A 21,931-nucleotide genomic window follows, 5' to 3' on the forward strand; every position below is an offset into this window, starting at 1 on the left:
TTCCTTTTTTCTAATAAATATATACTGAACAATGAACATATATGTCAAATTCATTAAGCAAATACTTTTTATTCCAACGAAAAATTATGCATATATATGACTTTATTTTAACGATTCTCTAGTATGCAACTGAATGACTGATGTACGGGAAAACCTCCAACGAAATTTGACAAAGCTTAATCGAATTTTAGCCACATTATTGGGTGTTTCACGATATATTTTTTTTTTTTCAAATTTCTAGTGAGTTCAAGCAATTAGACATTAGGTGCATTTTAATAAAATAGCCAGAATTTATTGATTCGATAAAAAAGTAGCAAAATAGTGATGATGATCCGAATTGATAACCAAAATTTTCTTAAATTTATAAAATTGAACCAAATTGATAATCAAACGTGAAACTGAAACTGGGCTCGGATCAAAATCCAAGCCCAGATTACTCAAAGTTAAAACGTTCTTGAAACTGGGATTTCGGTTTGATTGGTTTAATGTCGTACCAGAACTTACATTCGTGAACCGAATTAATTTTTCTTATATTAGTTTGGCACGTGTGGAGTGGAGTCTCCTCAACCCGCTCTTCCTCTCTGTTCCATGCTCGCTCGCTCGCTCGCTCTTACGTTTCAAAATTCAAACGTATCCCTTCCTTTCCCTTCTCTTCTCTTCACTTCCCACAACCTAATCCAATGGACGAAGCAAATCGATTCATGCTCGGGGAGAAACGAAAGCCCTCGTCTGATGATGATTCTTCAGAAAACCCACACAGACTACCACATGATTTCAGATTATCCAAATGCCGGAAGCTTGACGGCGAAAACGACGTCGTTTATCGGAGTCGCGAATCCGACCCAGGGCTAACCGCAAGTATACCACCGGAGAAGTTCCGCGCCAGGCTCGAGATCTGCTCTCCCGATTCGTTTACAGTGACGCCGGTTCAAGCGAAAGGGTTCCGGTTCCCGGAAAAGCAAGATTGCCTTCGTCAATTGAACGAGATTCTCTCCGATGTAATAAGAAGAGATAAAATCAAATCGAATCTCATTGATTTTTGTGAGGTTTACTAATTTTTTTTTAACCTTCTTTTCAGGCGATGCCTTCGCACTACACTCAAAACCAAGACGGAGGCAAAGCTGGCGTTTACAAGATCAGAGATTACAGCACGGTTTTGGGGAGCTTACGAAGGTCGAAGACCGTGGAAGTCGAGGAGATACCTTGGATCACGTTCGCCGTCGTTGAGAAGCTCTCTCGGTCGTTCGTCTCCGGGAGATGGGAGCCTTGTACGCATGAGCATTTTAGTGAGGAGAAGGTCGAAGAGATGATCAGGAACCTGCCGAGGAAACTGGTGGATTCGCTTCTGCCGTTTCAGCTTGATGGTCTGAGGTTTGGTTTGAGGAGAGGTGGTAGGTGTCTTATTGCTGATGAGATGGGGCTTGGAAAGACGCTTCAGGTTGATGAATGTTTGGTTTTGTGAAGCAATTAATCTTTGGTGAAGTGGTGATCTGAAAGTTTAATCCTTTTTTTAGGCTATTTCTATTGCTGGGTGCTTCATGAATGAGGGTTCCATACTTGTTGTCTGTCCAGCGGTTTTGCGTTACTCATGGGCTGAAGAGTTGGAACGTTGGTTGCCGTTTTGTTTGCCTTCTGATATACATCTCGGTAAAAAGTCTTTACTGTATTGCCTATGTTTTCTCTTTTAAGCTTCTTGTGGCTTGCTCTTGTTAACTTCGTTAGTTTAATCAGCCATAGGAGCTCAAAAGCGAGATTAGTTACTAGAGCCGTTAATTGGCTATCTTGTTAAGTAAATTTGAGTTTGATAGGAACTTTAGCTACGTTAGTTGAGTTAGCCACTCTGCTCATTTCCCCTCTAGTTTGATCCTCTTTTTATAAGGTAAATTTGAGTTTGATGATACTTTTTTGGTTCCAGTTTTCGGTCATCAGAACAATCCTGCCTATTTACCAAGATGGCCAAAAGTTGTGGTTATCTCATACACGATGCTTCAGCGTCTTCGGAAAACCATGCTTGAGCGAGAATGGGCCCTCCTGATACTAGATGAGTCTCATCACGTACGTTGTTCAAAGAAGAATTCAGAATCATCTGAGGTATGTTGTTAAACTTTGCTTTCCTCACTAATGAGTTTCGTAAGCATACCTTACCCGTGTCCTTTTTTTCCTTAGGATTTCCTACTTGAATTTAATTGCATTTGATTAACACAGAGATGATTCAGTGACACTCTCTCTTAGATGTCAAGAACATCCTCACATCTGATTCTCTTTATATAAGGTTGATGAGGTTCTAAACACTTTTGGCTATGTTTTGCAGATACAGACAGTTCTTGATGTTGCTGAAAAGGTTAAGCACATAGTGCTCTTGTCAGGCACTCCATCTTTATCGAGGTTGTGGAAATTAAAATTTTCGTAAAATCAGTATCTTATATTTGCTTCGAATTTGTAATTAATCTTTTTTTTTCCTAGATGACCACAGGCCCTTTGACATTTTCCATCAGATAAACATGCTGTGGCAAGTCATCTGCAAACTTTGATTTAAATTTGGTTTCGCATTACTTTTAATATTTCTAACACTGATTCTGTCACCAGGCCTGGTTTGCTGGGAAAGAACAAGTATGAGTTTGCGAAAACCTATTGTGAAGTCGGGCTTGTCAAAGGTATACAGGGGAAAATTTTCCAGGTAGATATGGATTCTATGTCATTATTTTCTACTATAAGTTCAAGATACTCCCAGTTGCTATCGTACTTACTTTTTTTATTCTAGTCGCTTCCTTCCTAAAATGAACTATGGTTCTTTTATCTTAGTTATTCTTTTTTTTTTGTCTATGTTGATTGATTCAGGATTTTTCAAAGGGTACTCGCTTACTGGAGTTGAACGTACTGCTAAACCAAACAGTGATGGTATGTCCTGGTTAATCGATTTCAGTTTGGAATTAATGATTATTCATTGAATATAACTTTGATTATTCATCGATTTTTCTTCAGTAAGAACTGAGTGTGCAACCCATTTTTAAAGTCTCTGTTATAACTTATAAGTATTCCTAGACTTCTTTATTACACAAATTTCTAACTGAAACTTTTGAGAGAAAATATTTCCAACTTTCACAGATCACAGTTTAATTAAAGCTTCTTGCATTGTGTTTTGCGTTGGAGAAGAACTATGTGATGTTAAATCCCTTTTCGTTTGTTATATAGATAAGAAGACTGAAGCAGCATGTTTTAACACAGTTACCCCCAAAACGTAGACAAATTGTAACCATACTGCTAAAGAAGTCTGATATAGCTTTAGCAATGACTATTCTCAGTGAGGCTAATAAACCAAATGCGGCTATAACAGATGTCACAGAGAACACACATGAACCTAAAGGTACGTGGTCATGATGTTGAGTATTATTCAAGGTATTTTATTTTACCAGTACTTTCAGCCTCAGGTTTTTCGGTTTTACGATTTAGTTAACCACTGTAGTTCATCCAACGTGTTAACACAAGCTGTCTTTGTAGGTATAGCTCAAATGGCTCATGTATCAAATAAAGATGGAGATGTGAACGAAGTGGACTCAGATGATCCTGACTGTATGTTTAAACTATTTTCTTTCTATGGATATCAGAGGTATAATTCTTTATGCATATGTTTACAATCTTTTTTGAATCATTTTCTTTTTGTTGTGCATTAGGTGAAAAAGATAATCAACTATCCGGGAATCTCACCTATCAACAACTTGGTGTTGCAAAGCTTTCTGCCGTTCGTGAATGGCTATCCCTACATCCACTTATATCAGGAGGACTGGATTATACCCCTGAAGAAATTAATGAAGACACAAGTTCAAATAAGATGGTCATTTTTGCACATCACCATAAGGTTCTGGATGGAGTTCAGGTTAGTATGCTTCATTCTCATTAACAGCTCTTTGAGAATTCAGAAATTTATCTCTGCCTGCTCGTTCGTTTTGCTTCTGGTTTTAAACGTGTTATTATTATGATGCAGCTCCAATCACATTTAATGAGCAAGTAGTTTGCTTTTAAAAGATTTGCTGTGATTTTTGCTTCTCAGGAATTTATGTGTGATAAAGGCATTGGTTTCGTCCGCATTGATGGGACGACTTTGCCAAGAGATAGACAATTGGCTGTACAGTCATTTCAGTTTTCTAGTGAGGTATGCACAATATCTCGTATATGTTTATCGTCTCTTTACATGACTGGCTTGTTAGGACGTGCGGTATTTGACCTATACTATGTATTTCTCCTCAAGGTGAAAGTTGCAATAATTGGCGTAGAAGCTGGGGGAGTTGGACTTGATTTTTCAGCAGCTCAAAATGTTGTGTTTGTGGAATTGCCTAAAACACCGTCACTGTTGCTTCAGGTATGTCCTGTACTGTTTGTTTTGGGGTCCTCTTAAAATCAGGATCTCGTTCCCAAGATTATTTCTTCAAAATGAGGTAAGGCTGCATAATCATCTGTTTGCATTTTAAAGGCTGAGGATAGAGCACATAGGCGAGGCCAAACAAGCGCAGTGAATGTTTATATCTTTTGCGCAAAGGTAAACTCGTTTGCTGCTGCTATATTTGTCACTTGAAGTTTTTCCTATGTCTTATACTTTAACGACTCTTATGTGGCAGGATACTATGGACGAATCAAATTGGCAAAATCTGAACAAGAAGTTACACCGTATTTCATCTACCACTGATGGGAAATATGATGCCAAGACTGAAATAGAAGTACCTCCCAAATCTCTGCTTTTTTCTATAATTTCTAAGTTCGCTGTCATTACCATTAAATGTTCGTAGAGGTTTATTCGTATGTCTTAGGCTTTAATTTGTCCTTGATAGGGAACATGACGGCCATTAATACTTTTGGTAAACTTATTTCTTGACAGATCGAAAGAGCACATCTTTTCAAGCCTGCTGAAGAAAGCATTGAAAGGGAAGCTCCTGACGCACAACCATCACAAACCAATAGACTAATAGCTGACAACAATGTTGAAAGCTGTGAAGATCTGGGGTCTGAGACAGATGTATCAAATACTATTGATCTCAAGGTTTATCTCTTTACTCGTCGTTGATCAAACAATTTGGACATTTATAAAGATAATTTCGGCTGACTGTTTTTTATTTTGGATGAACAGGACAACATGATTTCTCATTTGGACATATTAAAAATCTTTTGTCCTTCTGTTGAAAATGGTTCCGGATCTAAGAAGAGGTCTCCTGGCACCATTTCTTCTACTATTTTAGACCGGGAAAAGCAAGAAAATCATCAGCCTGAAAATGTAAGAACTTATTCTTTATGAAACGTCTACTTTTCTTCTTTGTCCTAAAATATAAATACGTTTATATATGATGCAGTTTATTGCTGATAATGGGCTTCTGAAAGAGAATGAATCCAGTTCCTTTTTTCCGCTCGTAGATTCTCTGCGATTTGAGGTAAAGTTTAAAGTCTGCATCGGCTCTTCTTATTTTATCCGTTATTATTGTTGCCTTGGCTGGTCAGGAAATATAGTTCATGTCAAGAAGGCCAAATTTGGTGAACTCACTGCATAGTTTTCGATCTCTTGTCTAAGTTTATTGGATCCAAGCTGCAATCTGATTCGTCTGTTGTGAAATTTGTCAAAATTGTTCATCTCTACTTGTTTGGAGCTGACACCCATATGGATCGTCTTTTACATTCTTTCAGGTGAGCCAGAACACTGGAAGAATTCATTTATATACTTGCATTCCTGGGAAAGATCCACGACCAAGGCCTCATTTCCAGAACTTCCGACCAGAGGAGATTGAAGCAAGCAATTCAACTCCATGCATCAATAAAGACAACACTTCTGAATCCCTCACGGATGACCCAGTTCATGTTCGAGCTATTTTAGAGTTTATGAAAGAGTGGAAAGCATTACGGCCAATCGAAAAGAGGAAACTACTTGGAAAGCCTTTGCAACTACCTTTATCACTGGAGTTGAGCTACTTGAGTGAAAGAACTAGTCACAACAGTGAGGTATATCTTTAAGCTAAAATTTGTTTTCCTAATATTGGATTCCAATATAGTTATTAAGTTCTTTTTTTCCTCAGGGATTGCTCAGAGGAGGGAGCAAAAGACGAAATACACCCTTTTCAGAGATCAGTGTTCCTTTACCTCAAAATTCAGTGTGGAAAAAGGTCAACCTTCGAAGTGGTTACCAAAGAAAAGAAAAAGAATACACCCAAGCTTGGAGTATGAGCAACGAACCACTCTGTAAATTCTGTCAAAAGCCATGCAAGTGAGTGAAAACATTGTGTATTCTCACTCCTGTTTGTTATTTTCCTCACTGTTCTATCATCAAGTCTATATATTTTGTTTTGTTTTAGGGGAAGCAACGCCAAAGAGCCTGAGTATTTTGAGGATCTTTTCTGTGATCTTGAATGCTATGAAGATTACCGGACAAGAACAAGCAGTAGATATATTCGCCAGGTTTGACAACTCTTTCATTATGTTATGGCTGGGAAGTTTTCATTTCATTTGCTCCTTTAATGCATCACTAAGAGGTGTAAGTTTTCAAATCTCAGGAACTTTTTCAGATAGAACATGGAGTTTGCACAAACTGCAACTTAGATTGCCACCAACTTGTCAGATATATAAAGCCTTTACCGCTGGAAAAACGGCGTGAATACATAAACAAAGTTGCTCCAGTCTTGTTTTCCCGGAAGAACTTGTAAGCAATTTCCCCCGAACTTTTGGTTTACACTTCTCTTTATATGAATATCAAAAGTTGTTTAATTATTGCATTTGGAGATATAGTATGAAATTTAATTTCTTTATTTTCACCTCTAATGACAAAGGCTCGAGACCCTGGTTAATGATCCAGCCGAGGGAAATGCGTGGCATGCGGATCACATTATTCCAGTCTACCGAGGTGGAGGTGAGTCGCAACCTTTTACTCTTAGCCACTCACGATAGAAACATCATTCTTAACAATGTCTCATATACATGATTTCATATAAACATTCAACTCACCGATTAAGTTTTCTTGAATTTGTATCACTCGTAGGTGAGTGCCGGCTAGAGAACATGCGGACGCTTTGTGTGGCTTGTCATGCCGATGTCACCGCAGCTCAGTGCGCAGAACGCAAAATAATACGGTCAAAAGCCAGGAAGCAACTCAAAGCCACTTTAAAAGAACTCAGAAACATTCCAAAGAAAACAAAACTCTCGGCTAACGATAACAAAACGGTATGTTGTACAATACTCTGCAAGACTCATTGTGTAGCATACATCAGTCTTATGAGTTATAATTGATCAATTGAACGTTTGCTCTATTTGTTTTTTTGCAGGAGACTGATTGTTCGGTTTCTGTGATCGAGGAAGAGGAAGACGATGAGCTTCTAGTTGAAGTTCCAGGCAGTTCGTACTCCATAGATCAGAAAATCAATCCTGACTCGTAAAACTCGACTTGAGTTGTCAATTTTGTAGAGAAGAAACTGTAATGAGTTTTAAAAGAGTTTGATATGCAAAGCAAAGGTGTTTGTATCGCTGTATGACCGACCAAAGAAACAAAATGATTCCCTTGTTTTCAATATATTAAGAGAATCAATGTCACTTGTGTCAGAGATTCGGAAACAATATGGTTAAATATTAGGAGTGGACATAATGTGTGTGGATGGATTCATGGAAATGAAGTTATGGGACTCGTTTTGGAATCTGTGAACTAATAACTCGTAAGGTAAAGTAATGAACTTCGAGTTGGCTCTGCTCAACTATGTACACAATTTCTTGAGCACCAACTATTGTTTAAACACAGTCATTATCTTCTTTTGATGAACTAGATATAAAGCTAGCTCGACCCCCAAGAAATACCCTCAAAAAGTTTAGGGATCTTTGATTCTCCTTTGTAGACTTGTTGCAAAACTCCATCTCCAATAAGATTCTTGATTCTCTCAAGAGCATAAAGCAAAGTATGGTAAGTATTGTAGTCACCTCTTTAGTTTTGCTTATTATACTATTGGTCGATGATCATAGGCTGAAAATCAAGAGCAGGAATTCTAGAGCCTCGTCTTCTTCGCTTGCTCTTGGCTCCCCAAGTGAAAGCCTCTATCGGTTTGCTTCTTCTGTTCTTCTTGAGGACTACCATGCAGTCCCCTTCTTGGTCAGAAACTTCATCTAACTTTACCTGCAGATCCTCCTTGGCTTCGCATTCTGAAAATATATGTTGGTGGTCACTTTTGCGTTTCCCCTTGACATAGCTCCTCCTCTTCTGCTTTTTAAGGACAATGCTGGAGACTGCTGTCTTGTGATGATCCTCCAGATTCATCTCTGTCAGTTGATTAGGCATGAGTTGTTGTTCACAAGGAAAGTTCCTAGTTTGATAAATGGAGACGCTTGAGCTCATCCAGTGTGTTGTAGGGCTAGGGACACTAGAATTAAGGTACAAGGCCTCCTCCTCGTCTTGTTGTCGACTTCCCTCCATTTCCATCATCAGTTCCTTCTGCCTTTGATACAGACGATGAAGCTCGTGGATCTTTGAAATGCGAGAAACAAAGAAGCAAACTAATTAAACATGGTGAAACATCATGAGACAACTCAGACAAGAATGACTGAAGCCATTAGCGAACCTGGCTTTCAAAGACGGATTCATGCACAAGCATGGTGTGCTTCAGTGTTTCCTTCAACTGTCTGAAACAAATTCCACCAAACAGTAGAGGGAGAATGTATCATCAACATTCACATCTGATGATCCGTGTCCTCCATTGGTTAAGACCGAATCAATGTCTTGTACAGGATACAAACGATAGCCGGTTCTTGCATCAGTAGTAGTAATGTCACACGGTTTAAGTAATTGCAACCCGGGAAAAAGCTGTTGTGCTGCATTATTTTTCATTCACTGCACTCTCTCCCAAACAAGATCTCTGTTCATCACCAAGCAAGAAAGAGGAATAAGTCAAACTTTGTAAGAATAGAATAATAGTTTTCCCAACACAAAAGGCATCATCATCAAATGTTCTTTTGACTCATCATCTCTTTACCAACAGAGTTCACAAGTAAAAAGGATAAGTTTTAAAGCAAAAAAAAAACTATACCAAAGTTGCTTTCTAAAAGATAAGTTGAAGATAAGCGGAAATAAAACTATACCAAAGTTGCTTTCCCTGGGTTATTCAGTGGTTTTTTGATAAATTTGGTTAGTAAAATCTGTCACAATTTAAACTAGACCAAAATCAATTGAGTTTAGAATTCAGTTAGTTAGTTTGTTTACAAAAATTCTATAAAAATTGGTTTTGGTAAAAAAAAAAATGTGGATTTTGAATTAATCTCGGTTAGTTTGATCTGTAAGTTTGGTTAAGATTGATAAAATTCTGTAACAATTTTTTTACTGGAAAGCCTAACTAATTGATCAGTGATCACCTTAAAAATGGTTTAATAGAATTGAACCGAATTTATAACCGAACCTGAATTAAAATCCAAGAAAATTATATCAAAGTGAATGAAAAGATATAATAAGCCCGTTAACGTATTACAAAACCGACAGATATAAAAAGAAATTAGAGAATATAAGTAGGGCAGAGGAGTTTTCGTGAAGAAGAAGCAAACTTGAAGGTCGGTCCGCGGAGAAATCGAGTTACTAAGAGCGAGACTAATTTTCCAAACAATGGATGCGATAAACACGCAGCAGATATCAGCAAGGACGATCGAGAAGGTGGTCGTTCATCCACTCGTCTTGCGTAATATCGTCGACAATCACAACCGCATGGCTGGGGCCTCGGGAAAGCGTGTTGTCGGTGTTCTTCTCGGCAGTAGCTCCCGTGGTATCGTTGGTGTCACCAACAGCTACGCAGGTTTGCCTTCCTCTCCCTATCTTCGATCTCACTGCCTTTTATGCACATTAGGGTTCTATCTAGATGTATCATGTATGTATGCAGCAATTAGGGTTTTAGGAAAAAAAATATCTTTTTAGGTTGTATTTGAGTTTGCATAGATGCTTATCTCTGGACACTGTCAATAGAACCTATCTGTTGCTTGCATATGACTTGTTTGACATGTGTTATATTTATTTGTAGTGCCCTTCGAGGAGGATGACAAAGACCCAAGTATCTGGTCTTTTGATCGCAACCACCATGAGTACATGTTGCGCATGTTCAAGGGCCTTAACGGTACTTCTCAGAAACCTGTAGCTTAAGATTATATATGATCATGTTTTTGACAAAAAAGTAAACTCTTTTTCAGGCAAGGAGGATGTGGTCGGTTGGTACAGCACATGCCCTGAACTCAGAGTAAATGATTTGGCTGTTCACACTTCTATCTTTAGGAGGTTAGTTTCTAGCTCAATTCATATCACCACTCTTATGTTCTGTTGACTGGTCTGATTTAAGTTTTACTTTCAATTAAAGAACTTTTGTTTTACTACTGCAGCTGCAGCTGTGTTCTCAATCCAGTTGTGTTTGTCACTATTGCCATCGTGCCTCGAATACTTGACATTCCCACAAAAGCTTACTATGCAGTGAATGAAGCCTTCGTCCATGTGTCTTCAGAAATTGCTCCTCCTCAAATCGATCATATCGGTATGTCCAAAATGATAAAATCCTTGTTTTGTTATTGTATCTGAGCAAGATGTCTTCTCACACGTACATGTTATTCTTGATTTCTAGCAGGCAGGAGCATCCTGGTGACTGAGTTGACTCCGGGTGGGGATAACGACCATGTTAGTAGCATCGCAAATTACTACGAGTGTATCCGAAGCCAGTAAGATTTCTTTTTCTTTTCTCAAATTCTTTTTATATCTTATTATATGAAGATTTAGGCCTGGGTATCCGGGTCCTAAGGTCGGGTCCTATCGGATCCGGGTCCTTCGGGTCCTGGAAGTTTAAACCCATATAGGTATTTATAATTTTTTGGGTCGAATCCGGGTCGGGTCTTGTCAGATCCGGATCGGTTCCGGTCTATAATTTTAAAACCTATAAAATACCCATAATTTTTCGGTTCCAGGTCGAGTCTTGTCGGATTCGGGTATTTAGACTCTGAAAAATACATGATGTACTCAAACTCACTCAAATTAATCAAATATTTGTCATATATATATATATATATATATATATATATATCTAAATATTTACAAAATAACTTAAATTAAACTAGTAATAATTAACACAAAATATTTTTAAACTCTAAATTTTATATTTAAAGCTTCATATTACTTAAAAATGTTACAAAATAATAATAAATATTGCTATTGATGATATAGGACTAGGATAAGCGTTTCAGGATATGACACTTCGCTTGATACGCTTGTCCTTGTTGGCCAATTGGATGAGCTTTTTCAGTCTTGTGGTTCTGTGAAGAACATTCGGGTACCGAGACACCCGGTCACCAATGCCATTACCGGCAGGTTTGTTTCACATTTCTTTACTGTAACTTTCTTTTTTAATTTAAAACTTTTTCATTATTGCTAACAAATTGTCTGTTTTTTTTATAGACGGACTACTGTGATTCTTGGCGGTGAAGGTGCAGCGGAGAATGCATTGGCTCTCGACGGAACTGATATGGGAGGATGGATTCTTTCTGTGGAGCTTTTGCCACCTGAGGTTCCAGAGATGGCTGCTGGTATGAGTGCTCAAGAATATGCACTTCGTTTCGTTGCCAGGATGCAATCCAGGTAGCCGCTTCTCCCAGCTTCACTCTCAGCTCACAGTCAATACTTTTTGTTTTTCGTTTTCCTGTCTTCCTTGTTGACACTCTCTACATTGTCTATTTTCCTTTGTTTCTGCAGCGGCTTGGGAGGATAGATTTTTACCATACATTGTCTCCCTTGTAGACACTCTCTACATTGTCTATTTTCTTTTATTTCTGCATTTTAGACTCCTGGTTTTTAGCTATCTTTCTAGCATAAGATCATATGTCTGGATCTTTACTATCCTAAATCATGCATCTTCATCATCTGACACTTTGATCATTGCTTGTTGTGAAATATCCTTTGATTAGTACCTACTGTAGTAACATTTAAAAAAAAAAAAAATTATGCAATCAAGGAATGCGAGGAGAATCTTATATTACAAATTATTTGGCGAGTTGCAACTTTTCTGTATGACCAAAGAAACAAAATGATTCCCCCACTGTTTTTCAATATCAAGAGAAGAATCAATGTCACTAGTTTCAAAGATTCAGAAACGATATGGTTAAAATCTAAGGAGTGAACATGATTTAAACGATGGTTAACCCTCCACAGGCATTGTGTCACTGGTGTTTATGATTCGTATGGATTCTTGGAAATGAAGTTGTTGAACTCGTTTTGGAATCTGTGAACTAACTCGTAATGAAAAGTAATCTATGTATACAATTTCTTGAGCACCAACTCTATTTTAAACACAGTCATTATCTTTTGATGAACTAGAGTCATATAGCTAACTCCACCCCCAAAAATACCCTCAAAATATTCAAAAGTTTAGGGATCTTTGATTCTCCTTTTAGTAGTCTTGTTGCAAAAACCCATCTCCAATAAGATTCTTGATTCTCTCAAGAGCATAAAGCAAAGTATGGTAAGTAAGTATTGTAGCCACCTTCTTTAGTTTGGCTTATACCTATACTATTTGGTTGATGATCATATGTTGAAAATCAGTAGCAGGAATTCTAGAGCCTAGTCTTCGCTTACTCCTGGCTCCCCAAGTTAAATCCTCTATCCGTTTAAGAGGAGAGCTTCTTCTCTTCTTCTTCTTTGGGAAGAACTCACAGTCCCCTTCTTGGTCAGAGACTTCATCTACCTTCACCTGCAGATCCTCCTCGTTGGCTTCGCATTCTGAAAATGTGTGGAGCTGGTTATCTTTGTCATAGCTCCTCCTCTTCTGCTTTTTAAGGACAATGCTGGAGACTGCTGTTTTGTTGTCTGCAGTATTCGATCTCAGAGTTGTCTTGCGGTCCTCCAGATTCATCTCTGTTAGTTGCAGTGTCGTGGCATCAGTATAGTCTAACTCGTAGCCTCCAACAGCTAAAGAAGAAACCTCAGCCAACAGATGTAGATTCTTGCTCAAGGAAGAAGTGATAAACTCAGAGGCTTCACGATCAGACTTTCTAGACATATCAACCATAGCCTCAGCTGCAGATATCTCTCCATGATTCCTCTCTTTAACAAAACATAGCCTTCTGCTCTTCTTCCGTTTCTTCTTAGCAACTGCTTTACTCTGTTTTCTTACAGAACTAGAACTCCCTTTATCTTGAGCACTCGCGTGCAGGTCAAGATCTGAGCCTTTGAAAGCTTTGTTGACTGGACCAAGTTTCACCTTCTTCTTTTTCTTCCTTGGCTTGTATGAGTCATGTGGCTTGTTCATAAGTAGAGTGCTGTTTAAACATGGTAGCGCTTGAACCAACGCTCGCGACTTCTCTGATAAACACTCTTGAGGTTTCTCTTCTCCAAGCTTCTTCACAATACATACTTCCTCTTCAGATGAAAGGGGAAACAAGTTCAAGTCAATTCCAATACCTGCTCAAAAAGGAAGTAGTAGTGTAAGATCAACTAAAGCTTCAATGAATATGTACAAAACATAATGATACCTTGAGCTTCATACATCCAGCAGGAACCTTCTCCCTCATTCTTTTTATCAGACTCAACCGATGAAACTGGACTAGTGAACTCGTAGTGTTCCTCTATCTCGGCTGGTTCATTCAAATCAAACTGCAGCTTATTCGACTTGCTACCTGATTCCAGAGAGTTTGCAACTTCATGGACTTGACCATTCATCAAACTCGTCTCTTCCTCACCTCCATCATGACACTCAAGAACCGGTAACTCCAGATCCAAGACCAGCTTCTCAGGCTTCTTAACATCACTTACAGCTTCAGTTTGATTAGGCATGTGTTGTTGTTGTTCACAAGGAAAGTTCCTAGTTTGATAAATGGAGACGTTTGAGCTCATCCAGTGTGTTGTAGGGCTAGGGACACTAGAATTAAGGTACAAGGCCTCCTCCTCGTCTTGTTGTCGACTTCCCTCCATTTCCATCATCAGTTCCTTCTGCCTCTGATACAGACGATGAAGCTCATGGATCTGAAGAAAGAATCAAACTCTTAAAACATGAAAACACTACTGAGACTAAGAGACTGAAAGCATTTTTTTCATCAGGAAAAGAAAACGAACCTGGCTTTCAAAGACAGACTCGTGCACGAGCATGGTGTGCTTCAGTGTTTCCTTCAACTGTCTAAAACAAATACCACCAAACAGTAAAGACAATGTATCATCAACGTTCACATTTGATCCGTGTCCTCCTCCATCAATGTCCTGTACAGGGTACAGAAGATAGCCGGTTCTCGCATCTGTAGTAATGTCACGGTTCAAGTGATTGCACCCCAGGAAAAAGCTGTTGTGCTGCATTCTTTTCATTCACTTCACACTCTTCTTCTTAAGCAGGATCTCTGTTCACCAAGAAAGAAGAACTTATGAAGTTCTGTATGTATAAAGTAAATAAGAATTTTCACAACACAAAGGCATCATTGATTAAAATCTATTCGCCAATAGAGTTTGCAAGTAAAACATGTGGAGGATGAGTTTAAGAAAAACTATACCAAAAGCTGCCCCTAAAGATCTTAAAAAAAAAACAATTAGCATCACTTTTTTCTTCTCTTTCGTTTTGCTTTTCAAAAGACTCAAAAAGTGGTTTGAAGATAAGCTTTTTCTAAAAGCAGCAACTAACGAGCTAAGACAAAGTAAACACATGAGAAGAAGTAAGCAAAAAAGGCGAAAACTTGAGAGAGTAAGATTCATAGGAGACTGAGGAAGCAGAGCAGAGGAATAAACTCAGAAACCTTATTATAGTTAAAGTGAAAACAAATAAAAAAAAAATCAAAACGAGAGAGAAAGGATCTACCTTTATAACAATAAAAAGGACAAATGAACAGTTTTTTATTCCTCTGAGATTCGACTCAATCTTCTTTACTTTACTTCAGGAAGCTGCCTGAGAAAACAGAGAAGAAAAAAGGAGCTTCTTTTTTTATTTTCTCGGGAAAATGCAAAAAAAAAAAAGAGAGAAAGTACGAATACAACACAAAAAGAGCATGTATTATGTATTTTTCCAGGAAAAAAACAAACAAAGCAGAGAAAACTTACAGAAGAAGCGAAACATGGAAGACATGAGACCTTCTGCGAGAAAAGAACACTCCAACAACAAAAGAGAAAGGTTTTTTAAAGTCTTTGTTTTCCCTACTACCTTTCCGTCTTCTTCTGATTCTTCTTCCTCTTTGTCCTTTTCTCACCTTTAATGTCTCTCTCTCTCTCTCCAAGTCTCTGAAAATTATTCTCTTTTCGTACATTTAAAAAAAAAAATTAAAAAAACTATTACTAAAATAAGATTTAGATCCAGCAGCAAACCAATCCTCATTTGTTGTATCATAAAGATCATTTAAAAATAATAACCAACACAAACCATCCGGTCGAACCGGGCCAATCTAAAGAAATTAAAAAATGACGATTGTAATAAACCAAACCACACATGAAATCTAGTTGCAATCACATAGTTAACATGTCTTTTCTTGTTTACAGGACAAAGATAATCAAGAATTTGAATCCTTCTTCTCCATTTCCACTTCCTTTGCAGCTTTCTCATTCTTCTCCAACTCCTCTTGCTTAATATTCTCTTCATGTGCTTTCTTAAACGACCTTATAAAACTCAAGAGTGTTGCAGTAACTGCAGCAACATGGATCACCAGATAAGTAAAAAAAAGCGAATAAGGACTTTTCTATGCATTGCCAAAAGGAGGAGGATGTACCTTGTTCATATAAACAAAGGGAAGGATCTTCACCAAAATAAACCAAAAGTGCATCAACATTTTTTGCCTGTCCCATCAACAAAAAAAAAACAGCATACTGTTTCGTGATCAATCAAGCACATTGCCCCAAATGTACTGAGCTTTTGGAGCCTAGTGGAAGTTAAAAAACTTACCGAAAGCAAGTAAGGTCTCAACAGCTTTTCTAATTCAGTATCAGCAATGGGAATGAACTCCTTCAATGTCTGTCATCATAAGAAGAAAAAAAACATAAAACTCTGGTTTTAATAGAGTAGATGGAACTTATCTCAAATTTTTTTGATTATTTGATATAGCCAACAACATACTTTACAGAAAACTTCAGAAACAGGACCATCACTTTCGGATGCAATGAACTCTTGCTCAAGTTTATTGAACCCCTTATTTATCGCTTGCATTTCATCAACTAGAGACTTCAATCTTATCTGAAAATATGTGAGGACAAAACTGATGATGATGAGCCCATTACAACCGAAGAGAGTAGAGGAAAGGAAAAAAAAAGGCACAAACGCAAACCTCTGAAGCTGATTCAAGACTTTCAAGATCCTTATGGAAGTCCAGTAGAGCTGGTGCCTTAGAAGCAAGGTCCTGGAGAAATTTAAAAAAAAAGAAGAAGAGAGCCTCAGACAAAGATTCTAAATCAGAAGAAACTAGATGAGGTGCTTCTTTGGTTGTAGTTTTACCTTGCAAAGATGATGCATTAGAATCATGTTGCTGTTAGGAGAAAAGGTATCACTTAATTTTGAGAAACTATCCAGCTTGAACCCAACCGCAGCATCATCTGCAGAGAGCAGGTTAAGGTATCAACCTCAAAAGAGTTTGCGTTCAGACAGAACAAGTACATGATAATATATTAACTTACCACTTGCAGTTCCTTGGTTAAATGTGTTTGTCAGGTAAAGAATCTCATTCATAACTTCTTTTTTAGTTTTTGTGAAGCAAATATCTGATGAACAAAAGCAATCAAGAGAAATGCATATTGACTGTACCAAAATTCGAGACAACTATTTGCAAGCATCTTACTACCTCTTCACACGCAGAGATTACAGTATTTAATCTTTTCTTGAATTCTGTTATCTGCACAAGAAAAACATCATTAACAACAGGAACAATATTCTTTGTCATCCATTGATCCAAATTAAAGAATCATTTAGCAGTAAATGGAATAGAACCTAACCATAGGGCCAAATTGGATCTTGAAAGAAAAGATTCTAAGCTTTGACTCTATTCTTGGCACCTTCATTAGCTCTAGGAAGTACTACAATTGATGACATAGGAAACACACATTAACATAAGTTAGAAAAAAAAAACAGCTGGAGTTATATAGTAGGAACCTAGACTTAAACAGACCTACCTTCTCACATTTTCCCAAGGCTGCCTTGTCACCAGTGTAGTGCTACAACAAACCAGTCCATTACAACCAAGAACAAGTCCTTAATAATGATAATCAAGGAGAAAATGTCCAGAATAAACACACACAAGTAACTAATATTGCTACGAAAAGGTAACCTTAAGAAGCTCCATCTCCTCATTAGTTGGACAAAATTTTATAAGATTCTCTATTTGATCAAGATCTAGTACAGTTTCATCTAGTGCTAGAACTGCAGCCTGGATGAAGCAGAGAAATAATGTGAATAATTAATCGGTAAAATGCTAATTATTAACTAGAAATGACTTGCACTCAGGTGAAGTAAGTTTTGGAGCTTACTATCATATCAGGCAGCGGCATATGTACTTTTGTGAGCATAATTTCCAGGTTAAGGGCTCTCCTGAGTTCAATCTGAAAAAAAACAATAAGAACAATCACAAATCAAAACGAGTGAACTATTAAACCACAGAAGCATAGTGACATGCAACGAGGACAAACTGCAGGGAAGAGAGGTGATGGAGAGTAGCTTATTGAGCCTATTTTGCCACTTTTTATTAACTATATGAGCAAAGCTTTGACCAGAAGTCAGGATACGGCAATTACCAGTCCAACTTTTTCAGGGTCTGATCCACACATTGGACGTAAAGGCAGATGTCGTACAAGGGAATGCCCTCTTCGTGCATGACCACTTGGACGTGGCTGTACCCTAGGCCCTCTACTACCAGGACGTGGAGGAGGTGGAGGAGGGGGAGGGGGGGTTTACCATGCTCTCTAATACCATGAGGCTGAGGAGGAAGAGGTGAAGGTGAAGCTCCTCTATCCATAGTTGGAGGTGGGTGGGGTGTAAAAGATCTGAAAATTGTATGTCTTATTTCTATTACCCTTTGCTTATCTCTTAAGTATTTTTACAAAATCCTAATTAGATATGTACACAAGCCCATAAACATAAGGCCATAATTTATATTTTTTAATATCTTGTTTTTCTAAATTGGAATCTGATGTTGACTGTATAAACTTGAGCAAAAATTGTTTGAAAATGTTATGTTCCATACACTTTCATGAGTACCTCTGCTAATTGATCTGTTCTGAATATGTATGAGATCTCTGTTTGTATATCATCTCTGATGAAATGATAATCTGACTTCACTTCAGAAGAGGGAGACTTTGGAGAATGACTTTCAGAGTTTTAGGTTTGAAACCGTTTCTTTTCTTTGATAAACAAATAAAGATTGAAAAAACAAAAAAAAACAAAGGAAGATTGCTATTACGTGATCTTGAAGTAGGTTCTTTATTTGCAAAGAGGACATGACTGAATGCATGTAACAGTTTATTACAATATTAAGGAAGCAAATTGCGAACATGGAATTAAAGAAAACAGTGAAAATGAAATGTGAGCATGAAGTGTGCTTTGGTCCTAAAGTTTAGGAAGAAAATCACATCTTTTATTATTTGCTGAAACAAAGAAAACAACAATTAAAACATGCACTCAGACAAACCAGTTAATCTTGGTACTCTGAGTTTGGTTTCTTCACTCGGTTTGATTGATGGTTTAGCGCTGAACCATCATGGAAAAGATCCACCAGAAGGTGGTGGCGGTGCCAGTCTACGACTAGGAGGTGGAGGAGGTATTGGTGCTCCTCTACGCATTGGAGTAGGACCCTTCTTGCTAGTCTCTGCATGCATACCATCTTTATGATTTGAATCAAGAACCTCACTGGGTTCATCTGAAGCAGTGCCACCAATCACATCGCTAAAAATCTCCTTTATCCCATGAAGTTCTTCAGGTGAAGTAATATCAAAATCGTTCTCATCATCTGACACTAGAGCTGCAGCGATAGTAGTAGACACCATGGCATCAGCTCCAGAAAAGAGTACCTGATACATGTATGAGTACCATATTCAAACTTAGCAGCATCATTTTTTTATGTATAATATCAGTAGAAGAAAAAGTTACACAAATGGCCTTACCTCTGCCTTAAATTCACTTGGGAACTGGTCCTTGGCATCCCAAAGGATATCCATTTCATCGGGTTGAACAATTAAAATATTGCCACGTACAGATTCTGTGTTGAACATGATTCTAAAGATCATCTCCTCACGAACCAAATCATCATGCAAGATTACACATTCCAGAACAACATCCCCTTGAACAAGGCACTTGATATCTAATTTCACCAGGATGCACTCTTCCTGCATGATAAGTAAGATCACAAAAATGAACACTACTTTTGTAACTTTCTAAATAAAACACTACTTTTTTTGTTTAATTATATGGACTAGTTGACAAAAAATAAATGTTGAAAACTACACTGCCGCCTTAAGACCAATGAGAATGGTATCTCTTAGCTAGACACTGTCTTGTACATAATCATAATCATATATGGTTTGAAGAGTACATTTTGGTAGAGATGAGTGTGGTTCTCTGACTTTGGAGTGGAAAAGAGAACTATGGAGCTCTTGTTGGCTATGGCTCTAGGGTCCTGACCACAAACCCTTAAAATTGGTCTGAAACCTTCTCTCCCTTCAAAATGTGGGAGACCCCTGAGAATCAAGCAATCCAAAAGAAGAGGCGTGTCTAAAGGAAGCCACTCAGAGGCTATGGGTCTTCTAGAAATGTACTGAAGATAAGAAGTTGATAATAATAAGAATAAAAAGTTAATACAAACATGCAATGGGATAATTGCTTGCAGGGAAGAGGTAGCATATTGAGCCCTTCTCTTAGTACGATGTTTTATAAATTTTAGGTACGTGTGGGGTAGTCACTTAGAACACGGTTCTCAAAAAAAAAAAAAAAATTATAACTGCATACATGAGCAAAGCTTTCGCCAGAAGTCAGGATATGGCAATTACCAGAGGTTTTAATCTAAACATTGGAGGTAGCGGTACCCTAGGCCATCTATAACCAGGAGGTGGAGGAGGCGGTGGGGGGTTTCCAGGCTTCATGGGAGGAGGAGGAGTATTAGAAGGTGAGGCTCCTCTACGCATAGTTGGAGGTGGAGGTGGTGGTGGCAGCGGCGGTGGTCCATACATTGGACATAGAAGGCCACACTTTCTTTGTGTACCCTTGAGATCAACTGCAGCTCCTTTTGGAAGTGGAGGAGGTGGGGATGCCTCAAGCCCTCTACTACCAGGAGGTGGAGGAGGTGTTGGTGTTGTTCCTCTACACATTGGAGGAGGTGGGACTGTGCTAGAAAAATGTACCTGATACATATATCAGTATGCATTCAAACTTAGCAAGCATCATTTTAATATTATGATCAGAAAAAAAAAATCACACATATATGGTCTTTACCTCTGCCTTAAATTCCTTTGGGAACTGGTCCATGGCATCCCAAAGTACATCTATCTCATTGCGTTGGACCATTAAAACATTACCACGTATAAATGCTGTGTGGAACATGATTCTAAAGACCATCTCCTCACGTACCAAATCATCATGCAAGTGTATACATTCCAGAACAATATCCCCTTGAACACGGCACTTGATATCTAATTTCACCAGGTTACATTCTTCCTGCAGATAAGATCACGAAAATGACCACTATCTTCTTTTTTTTTCAATAGAGAAGCATCTTAGCTTTTGTGTAACAGAAATATGAACAGGCTTAGATTACATGCATGTGGTAAAATTAATTATTAGTCCATCACAAGGATATCACATGGAAAGGACATGTATGAACTAAAAAATGTCATGAGTACCTGTTGGTAAAGGCGAGTTTGTTTCATTGTCTTTGGCGTTGAGAAGACAAGTATGGAACGGTTTCTAGGGTCTTGACCATAAACCCTTAACACTGGTCTACAACCTTCTCTCCCTTCAAAACGAGGGAGATCTCTGAGAACCAAGCAATCCAAAAGAAGAGGTGTGTCTACAGGAAGCCAATCGTCAGAGTCTAAGTTTCTTCTAGAAATGTATTCAAGATATCTTAGTTGAGAAGGAAGCGGGTTTAACGGAGAGGACAGATGAAGAAGCTCCTCAGGAGCATGCTTATATACCAACTCAAGAGTCTTCTCCTCGCTTTGATACTGCTTTCTGTATAATAGAAGTACTGATAACATAAAAGCAAGAAGAGGCCAAGCACCTCTTTCACAATGCAACAGCAGGACATTCCGTTGATCTCCAAATGATGGTGATGGTGATGATAACCAGCTTTCGCTCAATTTTAAAAAGTGATGGATAATCTCAAGAGGTAAAAGCGGACAACTCTTGTAGTGACAAGGATAATTCATTACAGTCATGTTGTAATGAGACAAGACGTCTGATATTTGACTCCGTTGTTCTCCAAAATTAGACACCAAGACACAAGAAGAAGTTTCTGGGAAATGATCCTGCAGCTGTGATACCACGTCAACCAAGTATAGTGTGTACTCATCTCCTCCCATGACTACATCGTTTGATAAACAGCTGTCAAAAACTGAAATAAGACAAACGAACAAGAGATGACATTAACGAAATGATTCAAAGCTACAAAACAGAAAGTAGTTGTAACGTGTGATACGTACCGTAGACACGCTCTGAGATCTCTAGAAGACAATCCGGATGCTTTTTGTAGATATATGGTCGGAACAACGACATTGAATCAAGAACCAAATAGACGATCTAGTAGTAGATAGAGACCAAAAGAACAAGCAGAGTTCTTGGTTTTGTTATAAATCACAAGATCACGTTCTTTTGGTCTGTAAGCACAGTTGACTTTGGAGAAAGACTGTTCAGAATTATAAGTTGCAACATAACGAGAAGACCGTTTCTTTCTTTTAATCATGGATATATTAACAGACGTTTTCATTGTTTTACTTAAACCCTATGATTAAGATCGTGATTACGTGAGCTTG

At 38.1% G+C, this 21,931-nt stretch overlaps 6 protein-coding genes across 8 annotated transcripts; 2 read left to right on the plus strand and 4 right to left on the minus strand.

Annotated features, from left to right (window-relative positions):
• Nucleotides 1-485: 485 nt before the first annotated feature.
• Nucleotides 486-7,557, plus strand: LOC108847484 (uncharacterized). Its single transcript, XM_018620729.2, is given in 25 exon segments — nucleotides 486-998; nucleotides 1,079-1,438; nucleotides 1,515-1,647; nucleotides 1,916-2,091; nucleotides 2,312-2,385; nucleotides 2,474-2,509; nucleotides 2,587-2,677; nucleotides 2,839-2,898; nucleotides 3,193-3,364; nucleotides 3,499-3,570; nucleotides 3,672-3,874; nucleotides 4,049-4,150; nucleotides 4,247-4,357; nucleotides 4,469-4,534; nucleotides 4,614-4,712; nucleotides 4,871-5,032; nucleotides 5,120-5,263; nucleotides 5,340-5,417; nucleotides 5,668-5,979; nucleotides 6,054-6,241; nucleotides 6,330-6,432; nucleotides 6,528-6,673; nucleotides 6,801-6,880; nucleotides 7,010-7,191; nucleotides 7,293-7,557. Coding segments are annotated over 25 exon segments (3,774 nt in total). The 3' UTR covers nucleotides 7,404-7,557.
• Nucleotides 7,558-7,638: 81 nt separating this feature from the next.
• On the minus strand, nucleotides 7,639-8,889 carry LOC108847487 (uncharacterized). Its single transcript, XM_018620734.2, has 2 exons — nucleotides 8,571-8,889; nucleotides 7,639-8,476 (listed from the first exon to the last, which is right to left on the minus strand). The coding sequence occupies exons 1-2, from the start codon at nucleotides 8,601-8,603 to the stop codon at nucleotides 7,958-7,960; spliced, it is 552 nt and encodes a 183-aa protein (XP_018476236.1). The 5' UTR covers nucleotides 8,604-8,889; the 3' UTR covers nucleotides 7,639-7,957.
• Nucleotides 8,890-9,518: 629 nt separating this feature from the next.
• On the plus strand, nucleotides 9,519-12,006 carry LOC108847486 (26S proteasome non-ATPase regulatory subunit 7 homolog A-like). Of its 2 annotated transcripts, none has more exons than XM_018620732.2 (8): nucleotides 9,519-9,788; nucleotides 10,011-10,103; nucleotides 10,177-10,261; nucleotides 10,363-10,511; nucleotides 10,599-10,692; nucleotides 11,192-11,335; nucleotides 11,423-11,602; nucleotides 11,717-12,006. In XM_018620732.2, the coding sequence occupies exons 1-8, from the start codon at nucleotides 9,602-9,604 to the stop codon at nucleotides 11,730-11,732; spliced, it is 948 nt and encodes a 315-aa protein (XP_018476234.1). In that variant the 5' UTR covers nucleotides 9,519-9,601; the 3' UTR covers nucleotides 11,733-12,006. The 2 variants fall into 2 exon arrangements, with proteins under 2 accessions (XP_018476234.1, XP_018476235.1); XM_018620733.2 differs by having other exon boundaries at nucleotides 10,602-10,692.
• Nucleotides 12,007-12,221: 215 nt separating this feature from the next.
• Nucleotides 12,222-15,221, minus strand: LOC108847485 (uncharacterized). 2 transcript variants are annotated; one of them, XM_018620730.2, is made up of 5 exons: nucleotides 15,038-15,221; nucleotides 14,799-14,885; nucleotides 14,072-14,346; nucleotides 13,492-13,981; nucleotides 12,222-13,420 (listed from the first exon to the last, which is right to left on the minus strand). In XM_018620730.2, the coding sequence occupies exons 3-5, from the start codon at nucleotides 14,312-14,314 to the stop codon at nucleotides 12,525-12,527; spliced, it is 1,629 nt and encodes a 542-aa protein (XP_018476232.2). In that variant the 5' UTR covers nucleotides 14,315-14,346; nucleotides 14,799-14,885; nucleotides 15,038-15,221; the 3' UTR covers nucleotides 12,222-12,524. The 2 variants fall into 2 exon arrangements, with proteins under 2 accessions (XP_018476232.2, XP_018476233.2); XM_018620731.2 differs by lacking the exon at nucleotides 14,799-14,885.
• A 169-nt stretch (nucleotides 15,222-15,390) lies between these two features.
• On the minus strand, nucleotides 15,391-16,786 carry LOC108845656 (putative formin-like protein 15b). The gene is made up of 7 exons (XM_057005498.1): nucleotides 16,595-16,786; nucleotides 16,416-16,513; nucleotides 16,249-16,320; nucleotides 16,041-16,157; nucleotides 15,870-15,938; nucleotides 15,697-15,763; nucleotides 15,391-15,614 (listed from the first exon to the last, which is right to left on the minus strand). Exons 1-7 carry the CDS (start codon nucleotides 16,644-16,646, stop codon nucleotides 15,481-15,483), a joined length of 609 nt encoding a protein of 202 aa, XP_056861478.1. The 5' UTR covers nucleotides 16,647-16,786; the 3' UTR covers nucleotides 15,391-15,480.
• Nucleotides 16,787-18,453: 1,667 nt separating this feature from the next.
• On the minus strand, nucleotides 18,454-21,674 carry LOC130510145 (formin-like protein 20). Its single transcript, XM_057006496.1, has 7 exons — nucleotides 21,602-21,674; nucleotides 20,801-21,513; nucleotides 20,394-20,615; nucleotides 19,952-20,302; nucleotides 19,498-19,719; nucleotides 19,070-19,291; nucleotides 18,454-18,976 (listed from the first exon to the last, which is right to left on the minus strand). Exons 1-7 carry the CDS (start codon nucleotides 21,672-21,674, stop codon nucleotides 18,665-18,667), a joined length of 2,115 nt encoding a protein of 704 aa, XP_056862476.1. The 3' UTR covers nucleotides 18,454-18,664.
• Between the last annotated feature and the right edge of the window lie 257 nt (nucleotides 21,675-21,931).

Source organism: Raphanus sativus, chromosome 3 (genome assembly GCF_000801105.2).
Source record: "Raphanus sativus cultivar WK10039 chromosome 3, ASM80110v3, whole genome shotgun sequence".
Classification (NCBI taxonomy): Eukaryota; Viridiplantae; Streptophyta; class Magnoliopsida; order Brassicales; family Brassicaceae; genus Raphanus; species Raphanus sativus.